Consider the following 19,324-nt stretch of genomic DNA (forward strand, 5'->3'; position numbering starts at 1 on the left):
TTTTCCAAGGATAAACGTCTGTGTTTAATACGCACAAAGACAGAATAACAGCACTGATATTGAATTAAAATATACTTTATGAATTCGATTTTTGTATTTCAATATACAAAACTCAGTATTTTACTAAGAAATAAGCTCTTTTATAACAATAATAAATGTAATTTCGAAGCCACAAGATTATATTTTGGAAAATATTCTAAGACTTACTACAATATTATTATTATTGTACTAGTAAATCCCTTGAACTTTATTCTTGTTTGAATCTTTGATTGCCATTACGAGTAGACTTTAATAAGCGTCCTACACTCATTATTCGGTTGTTTTATCGAGTAATAATTAAATATTACAATTTATCTTGTAATTTCAAATTAAAGATCAATTATAATAATTTTTAATGTAAACAACAAACAACGAGTAGTAACCACTCTTTTGATAATTCGAAAGTGGCTATGGGCATGAAATTGAAAGTTCTTGCAGAGCGGTAGTAGAATACCGGCAGACTGTCTAGCAAACTATATTTGTAAATTTTTATGCAGCAGGGAAATTAATGCATCTGTCGGGTGAAAATTCTTTCATATTTTGTTGTAATATGTTATTTATGTTTTTAAAGTACAATAATTCTCGTTGTACGATCATTATGTAATACCGTAGTTGGGAAATGTACCGAATCGTTCGATAATGACGATCGAATATCGAGTGTAGGCCGCTTATTAAAGTCTTGCCGTCATATCACTCCACTCCGAAGGCCTCTACTCAGTCCTCTATAATCTGACACTCCGACTGCCAGTTTTTGATGTCGTAGTACTTCTCCGCCTTGCTCATCAGAAGATGGAAGTCGCAGGGCGAGCCACAGCCCGGGATGTCGACGTCAATAGGTTCCAAGTCTTCAGAAGAACCGTCTATGTACACGACCTGGAACACGATGTTATTTACCATAACGATTGTTTATACCTTAGCTATAAATTATGGCCATAACTAGCGTGCAGTAAATCCCCAGATATGAGATGTATATGTCGTAGAAATTACCGATATAGAATTACATCGTAAAAACAAATTACTTCGAAACTTAATTCAATTACTATAAGAGTAACTCAAAATCGGAAGATTAAGATATACAAACAATATAATGGTGGGTTTGGATAATTTCTCAGTCGAGGTTCAGAAAAATCTTCATGGGAACCCTTCAAGAAGTTACAATTGTAGAGGTTGCGTAGTCTGTAATTTTTGGAGAACTCTATTTTTTACATCTAAATGTATGCTGGCAATGGACCGAGACATACATGGATATGAGACAATAAGCAGAGGGTTTGTTTGATGAAAAAGTTACCAAATTCATTTAGAAATGCTACAACATCAAAGGGGCCAAAGACTTTTTTGGAACGCTTTTTAGAGTCCCAAGCATTTTATAGTGCTGACGAGCACGCTAGCCACTTGTAGTGTGGGCTGGCCTGTAAAGGCTATTGTTTCTCTAAGTATTATAATACATTGGTCTTATTTTATGGCTTTATTTTGGATTGAACTAAGCAGAAGGAACATGATAAAATATAACAACCCTTCTCTAATGAAACGTTATAAATGTTAAAACATCTGTGAGTTCAAGGATGGTAGGAATAACTGTAGCATATTTTAATACTTGTTTACCTTAACTGAGTACTGACTGGTGTCCTGATCCTTGTGGAGTTCTAGTATCAAGGAAGAGCCAGTCCTGGCGTTAAGGTGGCCAGTGGGCTCATCCGCCAAGCCCAAAATGCCTTGCATGCCCAGTAGAGTGTAGTCATGGCCGGCGTAGTAGAACATTTTCCGGTCTGGGGTCAGGGTACCGTTAACTTTGGCTTTCATCAAATTCGCAACCTCTTGGAAGTATTCGCCTAAGACATTAACAAAGTTTAGTTTTAATAGAAGTTAACCACGGTTTGACACACAATTTTATGTTGAAAATCAGGGACTCCATGCAAATTTCCTTTTTAAATGACATTACAAACACTCCAGGGATAAGTAATAGTCACTGGAAGAGAATACAATCGCCTGATCCGTTTCAGATTTAAGTTTCAAGAGCTGTGCTTTTTAGGACTCTGAAGTCGGGGAGTGAAACAGTACCGTGAAACAACTGGATTTCTCCCCAAGGCTCCAGCAATTCCTGTAACAATTGAAATATTTTACGCCAGTTGGATAAATCCTAAAGTCGTTAGCTTTACACAGTTAACGCACTGGCCATTTAAAAAAATGATGGGGCTATATCAACGGCATATATATTGAAACGGAAGTAGGTATATTTTAGGTACAAATAATTTCAAAGTTTGTGGTTAAGACCTTGTGTGTGGAGGGGAATTGCAATTGACTTTGCAATTATTTTAAGCTTTGCGCGAGGATGAGCACTTCTGGTTCGAAACGAATCTATTATATTTCTTACGCAAAGGCTGAGTTTCGTCTTGTTGCTCCAACCCAGAAATTTTGTCTAAAAATATTTATGAAATTAACTACGGTCTTAGTATTTCAGAGCCACATTTGAGTTTGCTTTTTGCCCTAAAGGTATATACACAAGAAGGTCTACAAAGCCTAGAGCTGTCATAAAAGGTGGCTTTTATAACAAATATATAATGGAAGTAACTTTGTCTTTGATATGTGCATTACAATACCTATCGATCACAACATACTTAATATTTGCTCAACGGTACAGCTAAATTATATTTTTAATAAAACTTCCAATTTTATTATCTGGATAACTATATAGCTTTAAGAGATTACAGAAAAGGTTTAAATAAGAAGTGCAATTATGTTTAAGCTTACTCTATGCTTTCAAGGAATAAATTTAAACAAATTTAAAACTGTGTTTAAATTAAATGAACCTGACATGATTGTGTTGTCACATTATAATGTTTACAATGAACAGTTGATTAAATTTTAACAGAATCTATTAAATAATAACATATTTGCTATATATTTCTGCTATAGAGTTATTATGGGAATTTTCGAAACTGGAGGCCAGTGGGGTGGAGCCCTGGGGTCGCAGGGAAAAGTCCTTTGCTACTGTGCTTCTAGGGTCCAAACTAAAGTCATGTACCGAATTTCATGTACCTTTTATGGTTTATGCTGGACCTTGATGAATCATTCATTAAGTCAGCAATGAATAATACTAAGAACGATTTCTAAACGTTTAACTCTGGCGTTACCTATCTTGAAGAACTTAAAAGGTCATTTATGAATCCTCCATATCACATATTTGTATGTTTTATAACATAATATTATGAAAAAAAGTTGTGAATGACCCTTAGAAATTTGAGTGATCAGTAATACAGTACTGTCATATCAAGGAAAGTCAATCAAATTGCTTCACGTTTATAAATTTATACAAGAGTATGTTTATATATATACAAAGTTTCTAAAAAGACCCAGGATGAATGAATACTTATGGCACGATTTAAGATGGAGCTAAAAACCTTGAAACTTGGACTTACTGGACAAAAAATCTAATTTAAACACATACCCAGTGACCGGCTACTTCCTTAGGGGTACGGCCCACAAGGAGTCACAGTAAAATGTTTCATATAAGCATAGATTGGTATGCTTACAAATCAAATTAATGGTCTTCATTAGTAGAGTATAATGCCACAAACCTGACCTCAACGTACTACCGAGCCGGAAATGGCAACCGTTCAAAAGTGAGTTGTAACAAGTTTTGTAGCTCTATCTTGAGTAGTTTCAAAAATATTTATCCCTTCCCGGGACTTTTTTGACACATTGTATTGCAAACGAAATCAATTTTTAGTTTGTGAAGGTAACATGAGTGTTTTAAACATTTCCTACTGTACGATGCATAATTACAGTTGATAGTGGTTGGTCGTTTAGTGCAGATCTGTATTGTTTAGGTCTGTTCTAATAATTATAGTTTTGTTTTATTTAAGTGCATATGTTCAATGGTGATATATGTTTATTGTGACAACGTTTTATGTGTCATAACGCTATAGAACGAAATTTTTCCTTACCTAGATTTTAGTTATGTATCACTTAGATATCCAACTGAGGAAGAGTTCTCAGATTAAAGATCTGGAAATTTAGAGTTAGTAACCTTTTTGTATCATTGAACAATGGTACAACTTTTTTCAATTCTTTAAAAATCAAATGAATATCATCTTTATCAAACTTCATCATCTTTATTGTAGTTAAAACTCACCTTGCAAGTATTTGATCTGAGTGTCAGACCCAATGGCCCCCACCCTGAGTAGTTTGTCAGCCATCTCGGTCATGGGATGAGGATAGATTTTCTTCGTCCATTCAGGTAGAGGAAGGCCTTCTTCATCCTGAACAGACGCGATCACTGATATATATATATATATATATATATATATATATATATGTATTCGTTTATTTCCTCTCATGGATTTCAAGGATAACACCAATTACTCAAGAGTATGATTTGGACTGAAATCGTTAGCTCCAGTGAATCAATTTTATTACGATGGTAATATTTCAATAGTCAATGTACCCTTAAGGCTGATATACACCTGGTACGATAAGGTAGCCTGCGAAACCAACTACAGGCCGAGAGAAACCACGTGGTTATCGGCCCGAAGATGCACGTACATTTGGTCTCAGATCGTACACTTTTTGGCTTGACCCACTCAAAAGCACCCGTTAGACATATAAATAAAAGATAAATCAGCGTCAGACAACTAGATAAAGAGATTGAAGTCGCCACTTTAATGGTCTCTATAGTATATGGTTAGCTGACGATTATGTAATATTTATTTACATATCTGACGGTTGATTTGAGGGTGCCACATATTATCTGAGAACAAAAATCATTCTATGTTTTAAACCCTTAAAGAGTACCATCCAAATTTTTTATATTAACAAAATTATCTTTGCTTACCAATTTCTGCCCGAAGAAAATTTCCCTATTGATTAAAATAAACCAGGTTGTGAGCTTATACAATTGGCAAATTGGCCCTCGGCTTCAGGACTAATAAGAAAAAAAATATAAAATATGAATATTGAAAAATCAGCATAGAAATTTTGTTCGTTTTATATAAAGAGTATTATTCAAATGAGTCACTCAATTGAAATTTTGGGAGCGCTTCACCCTCTCACTATTCTGAGTGATATATTTTCAGGGAATAGGTGCAAAGTCGAACTGTCTCCTTATTACAGCCGTGAAATGTATGATTTTAAGTGGTCAGTACTTACCGGACAGAACATGGACTCCCACAGGGTGTACATCGCAGCCCATTTCGATATACTGTCATCCAGTGGCAATGTAGCCACTGTATTGATGGTCGGTGTACAGTTTTAAGTGGTCACTACTTACCGGACAGAACATGGACTCCCACAGGGTGTACATCGCAGCCCATTTCGATATACTGTCATCCAGTGGCAATGTAGCCACTGTATTGATGATCGGTGTACAGTTTTAAGTGTTCACTACTTACCGGACAGAACATGGACTCCCACAGGGTGTACATCGCAGCCCATTTCGATATACTGTCATCCAGTGGCTCCATGCGCTCGATTTCGGTGTATGGTTTTACATAATCAAAAATTTCAGTCAAGTTGGACTCGTATTCCTTTACGAATCTCAGCAGTGACTTCCTTTTAGCAGCATGGAATCTTGGACACCATCTCGTCTCCTTAGAATAAACCAGCTGAAAAATAAAGGTCTGTTTTAGAGAAAGTACTAAATGTAATAGTTATGTCCATATTACACATCAATTACATCCAATATCCAATTACATCCAATGTCCAATATTGATGTAGCAAACTCAAAACTGGTCAAAGAATGTATTCATATGACACTTGTATAAATTAAGATATATATATATATATATATATATATATATACTTTTTACGTTTCAGTAAAACAATTATTAGAAACACAATAATTATTTTGATAGATATAACTTGTCAATTACGATTTTTTATATTTTTTTCTATGGCATTACCATTTTATTGAGTAAATCAATACAATACAATGATTCACAAAGCAATTATTCAGTCAATAAGTCGTAGAAATGGATTAAAAATAGCAAAAATAGATTTACAACTAAATAAATAAGTTGAGATTGAAAACGAAATTACATAACCCTTGGGTTACCCCAAACAAAAATGATTTACAAACGATCCTAGCAAAATAAACTACTATTATGTATTATGATACATGACATCCCTAATATCTAATGTACATGCATTCCAACAATCCAAAGATGAGATTACTTAAATGGTTGTTTAATAAATTAGTTGAGTTAACAACGAGAAACTACCCTACGATCTCCCAAAAACAAAAATTTAATATATAGGCAATATATAAAAAAATAATGCTATTGTGATACATGCAATAGAGTCTATATAATTTAGTGCAATCTGACAATAAAAAAAGACTGTGCGATTACATAAACCATGAAGTCTAAAATGAATTCTCTGATAAGTAACAGATTTGGCCATGCAACAGCGACTAGATAAGGATTTCACTAGATAAGGATAAACTCTTCACTGAGGATTTTCATAACTTTCTTCCTAAATGCTGGGAGAGAAGAGATTCATAGCTAAATACTATATATAAACAATAGAGGTGGCAAACTTAATTTGCATTTAATGAGATAATAATAGATTTAATAAGATGGAATTGGTTAATGATCTCTCCGTACATCAACAGTTCTCTATTAGCTTCCAAAAGGATAGATGTAACTACATCCAGTTAATTTAAATGTTATCTTACTAGGAGACAAGCTCTCTTGTAGTTTGACAAGCGTTATGAGTGTTTCTTGAAAATCGTAACATTGACCGATTACATTAGTACTAGAACAGTCAAAATTACATCTATAATCACACTAGAAGATTCTACACATTTTTTGATAGGTAAAATAACAATTTTTTAAATTCTAAAGAACATTTTCAAAGCAATCGACCATAGTCTGTGCTTCCCAGGACTTACCTGGTGGTGATCCACATAGTTGGGGAACAGCGGAATTGCCTGCCACTGCAGCTCATCGCTCCATACCTGGTATCCCTTGGGAGGGTACAGTCCCGCCAAAAAGTGCTCCGCACTGATCATGGACCGCACATACAACGTGCTGTTGGCTCGGATATCCTCTTGTTGGTACAGTTCGTCCAGAAACCCATTATACAGTGAGCGGACCTTCTTGCCCAGCTTATACAACCGCGCCCGTCCTCTCTGAAAAATAGCATATCTTCATAGATACAGTGCCGTTATTATTTACACACAATATGCCCTAATATCCCTAATATTGGGAGTGCCGATGGCCGAGCGGTCTAAGTCGTTGGACTTTGGGTCTGTGTTAGAGATAACGCAGGTTCAAATCCTGTCTGTGACCATTGCACTTTTTATCAGTACCATTGACCTTGTACTGTATCGACTCTCCCCCTTATTCTGTTTGATAAGATCCTCGCACAGGCCAGTGGCCCATGAGGGCGGACAGAATAAGGCTTAAAAGGGGATCGGCCTCTTCTTAAAAAAAAAAAAAAAAATCAACTGTACTGATGATAGTACTCAACTCATTCAAAAAATGTAAAACCTTTAAATGTGCTTAAACTTATTAATGTCATTAAATGACAGGGAATACCAGGTATGAAAAGTAAATTCGTAATTGAAAACGAGTCTTGAAGAGAATCAGTTGTCCAATTATTTAGAGTAATGGTTTAGTCAGATGTACTAGTTTATCCGAAGGTAGATTACAAGGGCCAGATGTTCTTACCTAAACCTTTCTCACATTTACGTACATATGTATATTTTCTCGATCAGGGCAAAATGATAAAGCCAAACTATGACACCAAAAATATAATTTATTCGCAGCCGAAATGTACAATTCAAATTCTGAAAATATTCCCTCATGTGTCATGATGCCCATTTAAAAATAATGCCATTAGCTTCAAGCCTTTAATATTCAGATACAACTGCCCTCTGGGAGGCTTGTTATCTCAATTCTTGCGTTCTTTTTCATTTGAAATTGAAACACAATTTATTACTCTAACAAATCACTAACTCATTACTTATCTCTTGTGTTCAACAAACACATCAGAAAGCATTGAAGAGGTCGTAGACAATGCTACAGCATCACAATGGTGCTATTATTTTATGGCAATTATACTTTATGCGCATATCAGTCTTATATAAACGAAATTCGGATGATATTTGGCTGATTATAAATGTAAAGTGTGATTAGAAATGGAAGAACGTATTTTTTCGGTTGGCAGTTCATCGGCTGAGCTAAAGCCAAGCTTATAATTCAAGAGGCTGGAAAATTTAATTTCTCTCAGACTGTCTGTTTGTCCTGATATCTCGAAAACGAACTGTGTAGTAGACTTGAAATTGTGCACATAGCTTCATTTCTGTATGAGAAACAATGAGTTTGATGGGATTTTGCTAACGAAAACAAGTGAACGTACCGTGTAGCAATAAATTCTAGATTGATTTCATATGGAAACTTACGTGACTCTCCATTTCTACATAGACAATAATAAATTTTTTTATGGTGTATTTCCAACAATGGAATTTGATTGAGCGCCATTGACACCTGACACAGTAGGCTAAGGCAAAATCTCTTTTGTTTGCCGAATATGTTCAAATTTCCATGAATGTCTGTCGTTCTATCTGCCAATAATGGAATGAGCTGTTAACTTGAAATTGTGCATATAACAACGGCGAAGACTGCTATGCGACATGTGTGTTACCGTACTCCTACCTTTGGACAAGGAAATTGAAGTAGAAATCTTTGTTTTCACTATCTAAATTATACTAATAGCAATACGAACATATAGAACTGTATATAACTGTGAGACGACCATCACAGATAATTTTTAAAACTGTATCAGAATTTTGTACACTTTTTGTATCACAAAAATAAAATTTTGTACTAAGGAGCGCAAAATTTCCAAAGGGGAATTTCAAAAAACACTTCAGATCACCTGTACCACTGTCTGTATCAGCCGAATTGAAATATAATAGTTGTACTAATTGTAACCATACACATTTTAATACTAACTATTTTCAAATCCGTTACGTACACCTAAATGGCTTTTTAACGTTGGTTTAATATAAAACGACATTTAATTTGGTGTACAGCGCGGCCTAAGTTGCTGTTTGAAAATTTTAGTCCAGTATTTTATTTTCCTAATATGTAAAAAGTCTTCGAATTGTAAAACTGTAAGAAAGTGCATCATCACTTTATAATTTGACCTGAAAAGAAAATGTAATCAATTAGGATATCTAATAGATAAGTTTTCTCAACAATGTATAAATTATTAAATATGTTATGATAATAGACCTTTTCATGCTTGGTTAACCGTGAAGATTGCATCAGTCGGCAAACCGTATATGTAATTTTTCCTAAAACAACCAGGTTTTGGAAAGCTTTAAAATAATATATAACCTGAGCTATGTTTGCATTGTAAAAATTCCCAAAACCGATCCTCATACCTCCAAAAGTGTCATTATGTGCCTTATAAGATACTTAAAATATAATGCCCCCGAATACTTTGCAATTAACACTTTGGGATTAAATTTGAAACAAAGACCTACAATGGTCTGATAACGTTTATAATAAATAGCTGATAGTAATATCGATCTGATAACGTTTATAATAAATAGCTGATAGTAATATCGATTTTTGAATCAAGACAACAAGCCAACCAAGATATTAATACACCTTCATTTTAAAAATACTACTTTTGAAGAAAAAATAAGTTTATATCTCTTACTGTTTTCAAAAATACCAAAATTACTGCTCATGGCGTCCACGGTCTCTCTTTACATCAGTGACTTTCCCACTTTAAACAGTAAAAATTACCACAAATATTGATACAACCTATTAATCTACAGTCAAGAGTGTTTGTTAATAGACGATTGTTATAATTGGAATACAATCTAGAATGCTAGTAGCGCCTTTTATAAATTATCTATGTTTGGAAGCTAAAGTCGAGGAATGGTTGAGTAAACACAAACACTATTGCGATAAGAATAATAGCGTTGCACGTGGATCTTGATAGGGATATTAAAATGTTTGTATAGCTAAACGAGCTTTCTCTTCTTCCATATTGTTACCGTCTTCGACTTGTTTTGAAAGAGAATGGTTAAAGCCAGTAGCATATAGAGAGAATTGCTTTGAAGGGAAACACCGAGTGGTTTAGAAAGTACAAAATACACCCCAAAATAGGGACTCAGGAATCTTCCCCCGGAAAATTCTTTGGTCTTTAAGACCTCATAGATGTGTTCTGTATTAAAACAAACTAATTGGTGAAATTTAAGTTTACCTTTCAAAATTTCAGCAGATGGGGGTTTCTTGAGTCCCCCTTATAGTCCCCCCTACGGTTCAACCAATAAACGTGAGAAGAGTTATGCGGAAGCAGCGTTTTGTATAATTAATAATGAGTATACGATGATGCTTAAATATCAGGCAATGTCCTGATAGCCGATGTCCTTTATCCTGCAGAGTAATTGCTATCCAACGTCACGTGGTCTCCAGATAAAGGTTATTTATACATACTGCACTATCTGTAGTACGTGTCGTTAACTATTGTCGTCGTGAGTGAAGTTTAGAATGTTAATCTTCGTGGCTTCAGGAGACAATCTGGAAGGTGTGAAAAAGTTGCTGTAGAGTGAAATTTTTGTCTGGGTAAAGAGGTCTAACGTTTTCTTATCCTTCTCTATGGACACTATTGTAGAATAATTAGCTGTATATTGTAGCTGATTATGTAGAATAAATCATGTAGTCAGTGACCAGACTCGTTTACAATTTAATAAAACCCTGTAATGTAATAATCGTTTTAGTGGTGTTATATTACTTGAAGTGGATAACTTGACACAGTTTTAATGGTAAAATATTTTCTGGCTTGTCATGTTTATTTTTCACAAGTACAATGATATGTGTACCAGTGACTAAGTACTAATTACTAAGTTTAATAAGTAAACTAGTTTGTTTAGCACACATAAATCCAATAACTGTAGAGTTTTATAAGACTCTGTGGCCTCGGCGACTTACCGAAGTTCTCTGCTTCCCCAATAATGGAAGTATAGGCTTTTGTGAATTTCAGTATAGAATACTAGCTTGCTTAACTCATATAAACCCAACTGAAAAGGACAACATACGCCTCCGCGGTTACTTTTTGGAGTTCTATGATGGGCAAACACGAACTAAAGTTATAGACTTCTAGCATGTTGGAACCAAGACCTTTTATGCCCTCATTTTAGACCGTAGAGTTGAGTGTTCTTATTTATGCACAATAATAAAATGTATTTTTAGCTTTAAAAAGTAATCCTTCGATATTTAAGTAATGGTTTATCGTCATTCAGTTAAAGAGAGACCGTCTTCACCCAAATATATAGCGTTGTTTCAATGTTGTCGTGTTTTGTTTACATGGCTGTTGGTTGTCGTTTAGTGTTTGAACCTAAAAAACATGATTTACGAAGAAATATTTTGTGTGATATTTTTAATCAATTATCCTTTCATATCGGCCCCTTATAAATTTATTGATTTAGTTATTGGAAGCATTTATTGAATTGGCAATACACTAAGTCACGTAAATGCAATGAAAATTGGCACACGGTCCCCAAACTACAATGGTGTAAATTTTGTAGAGGTTTAGCAGAACGAATCTGTAAGACGTTTAACCACACATACCGTTAATTATTATTGGAAAATGCTAAACAATTGACAGCAACACAATTATAGTGTGCGTGTACTCCACTGGGTGATAATAAGTTAATAGGACACATTTGATTACGATATGCCGCAATTATAATAAATGACTTGTCTGACGAAGTCCATTTGTGACGAATATAGATAACATTTGACCGAAATGATCTCGTGGAAACTGATAATTGAGAAGTCAGGCCAATTGAAATATTCTGATACACTCACATAATTAACTTCGTCAAAGTTTTTATTCAACGTTTAATTCTCTTCAAAATTCGGTCAGCAGTTTTCCGGAAAACCAGTTTTTCTTGGTGAAAGATAATATTAATCTTCTCGAGCAAACATTGCATCGTGACAAATCAACAACAACTGATAGTACAAGAGAATACAATTGATAACGTTATCTGCTCGAGCCATTAGTGGTGGTGTGCAGCAGTTTAAATGCAGTAATATGTGTACTTACATTTCATTCATATGCAGGAAATTTGAAGAATGAATTCATACATGAAAAATCGGACACCTTTCACTTAAGTTACACCGAAATAAGACCCTTTTAAGCCGTAAGATATACTCGTAGATTTTCCAACATGAAACTAATTGTTATATTTTAAAACTAACGTATATTATAATACAATGTTTATGCTTTTTCACTTATATGGAATAACTATAACAATTCTATAGAGAAAATCATTTCTTAATTTCAAGAGATATATGTGCGCCAAGTTACAATAGTATAGATAAAAAATAGTTAAGCATATTGAATTAAATAGGCGCCAAACATCGGATATCGTGTAAGGTTTAAATTTACATACACCCAGTCAGTTCAACTTTTAGTGGATACCTCCATAAACACAACTGTAGAGGCTATGATTGTACTGTAAGCATATAACGTTGTTTTGTCTAGCAAGTATTTTTAATTTGCAAGTAGGTCTACAACTAATCCCCAAAAAAGTTTATTTACTACTTTTTTGAAATATTCCACTCGTATATGCAGTAACTTTGTGATAATTGATTTCAGATTGTGATTAAATATTACACTGGTAATTTGGACGATAGTTACTTTCGTGAGTTTACGTTACCCCGAAGTATTATACTCGTTTATGCCGTAACTAAATGTTACTTATCACGTGAGTTCAGATTGTTATTATTTTTGCACTTGTATATGCAGTAACTAGACGATACTTACATTCGTGAGTTGAGTTTGTCCTGATGTATTATACGTTTATATGCAGTAATTAGACGATACTTATTACGTGAGTTCACTTTGTCCTGATGTATTATACGTTTATATGCAGTAACTAGATGATACTTACATTCGTAGTTGAGTTTTTCCTGATGTATTATACGTTTATGTGCAGTAATTAGACGATACTTACATTCGTGAGTTGAGCTTCTCCGTATGGCCAGTACTTAAGGTCGTCTCTTTGGTATGGACTTGTAGGGAATGTATATATGGGTCCTCTGCTACCATGCCGGGTAAACTAAAACACCAATATAAAATTAGTTTCGGTAAACAATAAATGACTTTATAGTTATTGTTATTGCATCGTTTTTTTTCTCAAAAACTATACAATTAGAAACACAATTTGACTTTGTCTATCCGTATTTGGGACAGAAACCATAATGAAATTACAAAACCCCCATTTTTAATTCAGGCCATGCTGCAATAATGCTTTCAGAAGTTAAGCTTAAAATGATCTATGCATAATTAGTTATGAAAAATGAAGTTTGTAGTTAACTTGGGATAGAGTCTATTATTCTATAAAAGAAAAAAATATTAGATTTCTTGGAATTATTGTAGTCTATTATTATATTGTTTTTTATATTTATTTGCATTAATCCAATATGTTACGTTTTAATAATTTTCTTAATTTTGAAATAACACTATTTATACAATATCTAAAAACATACATCTAAGAACATATATAAAAAAGTATATAAAATCGGGCATATTTGTATTCTATTACTGTAAGAATCTATATTATATGAATGAAACAAATTCAGACGTTCTTTCCTAATTAGTGACCATATCCTAATTTAACAACAGATGTTGTGTACATGTAGACTACAAAAGTCCTTTAAAATGTTTAAACAACAAACACACTATTTACTTTCATAAGTTTCATAAAAAATGTATTATTATTGTAACCAATAAAGACTGTGATTGTGTACAGTGATATATGTAGTGTTTAGTGAAATAAAACATTTTTCGTCCGGAACTTTTTGTTAAGAATGATACTTCTGCTCAAAGTAAAATGTTTTTATTTTTTGAAGTAATTACTTTTTATTTTGAAATTTAATAGCATTTATTTATATAAGTTTTAAAAAATTAATTTAAAAAAGCAGCTGTAAAGTAGAGCTCAATAGCCTACAAAGTGTCTGCTATTCTTCGGTATTTCCTGGGTAAAAATCATCATATTCCTCAGGCACAGAGAAAATGATTTGGCTGCAACCCGAAAGGCTGTAGTAATGTTTAGTTGATTACAAGAGTTATAAGATAGCTATCTTATTCACAGTAAAAATTATACTTACTACGACAAGGAGTTTTAGCGTTGGCACAGCTCTTGGTCCTTCCTCAACAGGACTTTCTGTTGTAGTTGTAGTTGGAGCACTCGAGGAATAAGAGAAAAGTATTAAAAATGCTAAAGCTGGAAATAAAATACCCACAACTGTACCCATCGTATCAATACCTCGTACTAATCACAAAATATTAAATAGTTATGAAGAAAAACGGAACAACAATACATGTATGACTAAACGATTTATGGTGGAACCAAGTTAACTGGAACGTCAATACACTTAGTTGAACCACTTAAAAACGATGAATGCGTACATGCTGTTATCAGTTAACAATACAACACAGTCGCTGTCAGCAGAACGAGATAAAGCACAAACTATTTGGACTTGGTATCGCCAAGCTGACCGACAAACTGAGGAGAAGAACAAACCGGTTGTGTCACTCTATATAAAAATACAACCTGAGGGCCTCCAATCACGATGTAATTGAGTGCCCACTGAAGCCGGTTGGACGTTTGCCAGCCATAGACGTAACCAGGATTGAATATTGGGGGAAATAATGGTACAAGGGACCCCTCACAGAAAATATTTTCTTACTTAATAATTCTTTTTTTTGTGTTAACTCGAAATTTCTCCCTCTTTTAATGTGTTCGGAAGGGTCACAAATAATTTTTGGAACTGTCATTTATGTTACAAATTTCCTTCTGTTTACCTCACATCTTAATAAATTTCAGTGAACGTTAACAATGTGATACTGTATATATTTAATTTAACATATCGATAATATTTATTTTAATACTTCTTTGTGTCGTCAACTTTTAAAATTCTTTTGGGACAGCGATATTGAGTTCTCATTGTTCTACATATAGAATATACCTGCACTTGTGCACAGGTTTTATGAGCAGCAGTTTAGGGAAATTGATGTATGATAAACATTTATACGTCTTTGTTGTTTAAAAGGATAGGCACACGCGTTAACGTACTTATTCGTTCTCATTTTCTGCAGTGAAAGAAATCAAAATCCCCCCCCCCCAAATCCCTCTACTTACGTCTATGCATGCCAACAACAAGTCGATAACAGAAAGATGTTTGGAAACTCATTAAGGAAGTTACACAACGGTACGATAAGATAACATAAAAAACCCTATTTAGCAAACAAATTCTAATAATTTTGGCTTGAACCTGTTTGTGAGTGCTCTCTTCATGTATCACCACAACTACGGTCACAATTTCACATGTATTATAACGACATTATCAATGAATATAATTATGCAATTTCATTGATGGCAAGGCCAAGTTCTTGTATATGTCGATTAGATTGACTTGATCAGATGCCCAGGTGGAAAACCGGTTTGTACACAAAGACTGTAGATGATTTGTGATGATGGAGGATAGCTCGTAAGCGGGTTTGTTACCTATGTGACAGAGCTGAAAATTATTTAATAAAAACTATCCTTGGTTGTCCTGCTTATCTATAGACCATAACTAAAATTTGCGAGGGCATTCCAGAGGTGAAAAGAAAGGTCAAATGTTTCTACACAATTATCTATCTATGGTGCTCATGGTTGATTCAATGCACATATTGTGTTTTTCTAACACATCGTAGTGTGCTGGATTATGCATCTGATAAGACATCGAGGTTATTTTTAACATCGAGTTAGACCCTATGAAGACAAAGTAACAAGGAAAACTATTGTTTTGATATTTACATTTAAACTTTATAATTCAATGTTTACAAAGAAGAAACATATGGAAACACAGACTTGAATAAATACTGTAAATTGAAACGGATATTTCCGCTATTGGATTTTTCATACCTGAAATGTATTTTAAAATATTTCTATTTGGGACCAGAAAAACACATTTATTTTCAGTTGCAAGGAGCAGTCAGTAAAAAAGATTTATAATTCCCCTTTTGGACATAAAAAATACAAGGCCAGATTCTGAAATTCTCTTACAGGCCCAGATTCTCTTACTGTTTCTGAAACTTTTATTTTGAAATATGTTTGTAAGACTAGTAAATAGTGAGGAAATATTATTTCAACATAATTGACGACCTTATCTCTCCACGTGTCCACTTTAACCTTTGTGGTTAGTTGTTACTTATCTAATGGTAGAAATATTTTATTGGTCCCATGATTGTACCCAGTGATTGAAATGTTGATAGCCTACTTTTAGAAGTACGTATATGATTTTATACACAGTTATAAGTGATATTGAATTTTTGCAACAATTAAGAACCAAATAAGTGTTTGAATGGAACAGTGACCAAATGTTGGCTTCCATCCTAATAATATTATAAATGCGAAAGCTCCCTTGTTTGTTTATTTTGCTTTCATATGTAAACTACACAAACGATTGTACTAAAATTGTACATGGACATTCTTACGGTCCCTGCAATGAATATAGGCTTATTCTTATTTCGAAAATCCCTCCAGGCTATGCCTCATTGGTCTTTAAATTTAAAAAATCCCACCTTGGCCTCTACAGTTGTAAAATAAGAAGTAAAAGAGAATGTCTAATGCAATCGACTAATCTGTGTGACAATCGTTTATTACTTTCAATTTTAGGGTCTTTTTCGTTTAAGGGCCAGCACCTTACAAACATACTATACCTTAAACTAAAAAGACCCGAATAAAGTTGCAAATAACCATGAAGAATAATATATGGTGGTTATTTTTTCCTTGTAACATAGTAATGAGTCACTTAAATAAACTAGGAAAAACAATTAGTGAAACAATACTTGATATCTTATAATGTTTATAAAATAAATCAAACGGGTCTTTTTCGTTTAAGCACAAAAGACCCTAGCTTGCCTATTCAAAACTCAGATCACGCGATGCTTGCCCATTGCGCTGAAAAGTCCAAGCCCAGATCAACTCACCACGCTTTACTGAACAAGAAAACTAAGTATAACTCACTCATGAGAAAATGGGAGTAATTAAGAGCAAAACTTATTGTTCTGGAGGCCAATACAAATTGATATCCCTCCAAATGGCATCACACAAATCAACGTCTTTGTTCCTCTTCCTCCACATAAACTCACATAGATAGGAATCAACGTGAATACGACACAAAACTCAGACAGACCTAACGCAGGTTTCATTACAGGCAAAAGATATGCGGCGCGCGTTTATCACTGATAAGATAAGACGAGTTTATACTAGAAGTAGTACCTGGACTACTGACCTACGAACTAATAACACCAAAAAAAAACGATTAAATGGAATTTCAGTCAGGTATAGTATGTTTGTAAGGTGCTTAAACGAAAAAGACCCCAATTTTATAACATTTATAGTGGATACATTCTCTAAGGAATAACAATTATTTTTCACACCGTTTTAGATTTCAGCGATTCTTTGATTTCAGAGAATATATAGTCTAAATTTTACTTTACATGTACAGACTGGTTATGAAACCTAAATAAGTTGTCTTTTGACTAAAGTAGGAGCTGTGTATCCTTAAAAATTGTATGGATCGGGAAAGAGGCAAAATCAGCAAAACATCAAAGTAAATTACAATGGTCGCAAATATAAAGTTATTAAAATTATTAACGTTTTTTTGATCGTGGGATAAAATAAAACTCAACATTGGCGTCGGAAATATAATTCACACGAACCAAAAGTGTTCATACGGGTGGAAAACCTACGAAATTACATGCAAAGCCACGTTAACAGTTCTTTCTCTTCCAGTTAACTGAATAAATTATTCGTATGAGTGATTTTGACCAAATTGTTCGGTAAAATTAATAGGAGATAAAACTATTAAAAGTCGAAAAATTTTATTCTGTACAAATTCGATTCAAGAAACAGCATATTAAGTGTAGTATAGGACAAATTCCACAATTTTTAAAGATTTTAAGGATCTATATTATTGCATTAGTTTTATTGATCGAATTTGTTAAAGTAATGAAAGAATCGTATTATCAAAAACTTAAAGCTGGATGATGTGTCTATAGTGTTACAATTTTAAGTTTGTAATACTGATAATTATTTTTATTATCTGATCAAGACCAAATTAAAATTATGGAAAATAACTTGCGTCAATGGGGGAGAATTTTATTTGTAGTTTTATGTATTTTTATTCGAAACTAGCTGTTTCCCGCGGCTTCGCACGCGTCTCTTAAGCTTTGCCCGTATATTTCTTTGCCTTCAAATAGTGTGTGGCTATTTAATATACGTAACTGTGTCGTAATTGCAGTTTATAATGTGCAGGCGCTTTGATAACTTTTATATATTGCAGTACAGCCTGGTGGTGAGTTACATCAATGGGCATTGCATATAAACCTTCTACATAAAAAAATACAAATAAATACAAATTTTCATAGTGATCGGTCCAATAGTTTCTGAGTCTATAAAGGACAAACACACAAACATTAATTTTTATATATACCCGCGGCTTCGCACGCAATATTTAGAACCGAAGTCCTTATATTACTTAGTAAAAGCAATTGTGATGTAATATGATGGGAGTCCTATAACGATTTTAAAACGTACGTAGGCATACATCAGGTAGATATTAATTAAGTTCATAGTAAATAGTATCAGAGTTTAACTTAATTATTATACCATGTTTGGCACGTGTAGGAGCATTTCTGGTTCTAATTAATTATATACATAACGTCACAGCTGAATCTTCCTTGTCATCCCGGCCTTTCAGTCCTTATCATATATTTCAGGTCTAAGATATTTCAATTACCATAGTAGAGTTTGCCTTATTGTTCTGACGAAGAAAAAAATATATACTTACGTAGGACCGAGATGCCTACTTCGGTTAAAAAGTGCCTAGTTAAGACCGTTTCAAATTCACTTACCTACTATATCACAGTTTAGCTTGCCATATCGCCTCGATCAAAATACTATATACGTTCGGTTATCTAGTTCTCGCAAGTCTATTTTGTTCAAAATCGTGTTGAAATAGTTGAGTTTGCCTTGTCCTGATGAAGAAAATTTACACACATAAGTAGGACCAAGAAGCCTATTACGGCATAGGGGGAAGTCCTTCCTACTTCCTATGTACTTTCGGTAAGAGGAAAATCCGCATTAAGGTTGTGCAACGTTCCAAAATAATCATTATTAAAGTTTTGTGTCACATAAGTCTTGTTTTTTTGACTGAGTTAGGAAAGAATGAATTATTGAGGCATGTTATTATTCATTTATCTATTT

General features: G+C 33.8%; 1 protein-coding gene across 1 annotated transcript; it reads right to left on the reverse strand.

The window, feature by feature from the left end:
• On the reverse strand, positions 1-14,616 carry LOC124360774 (prostatic acid phosphatase-like). The gene is made up of 7 exons (XM_046814655.1): positions 14,175-14,616; positions 13,019-13,123; positions 6,926-7,165; positions 5,427-5,639; positions 4,172-4,298; positions 1,642-1,868; positions 1-912 (listed from the first exon to the last, which is right to left on the reverse strand). Exons 1-7 carry the CDS (start codon positions 14,319-14,321, stop codon positions 754-756), a joined length of 1,218 nt encoding a protein of 405 aa, XP_046670611.1. The 5' UTR covers positions 14,322-14,616; the 3' UTR covers positions 1-753.
• Between the last annotated feature and the right edge of the window lie 4,708 nt (positions 14,617-19,324).

Source organism: Homalodisca vitripennis, chromosome 4, assembly GCF_021130785.1.
Source record: "Homalodisca vitripennis isolate AUS2020 chromosome 4, UT_GWSS_2.1, whole genome shotgun sequence".
Lineage (NCBI taxonomy): Eukaryota > Metazoa > Arthropoda > Insecta > Hemiptera > Cicadellidae > Homalodisca > Homalodisca vitripennis.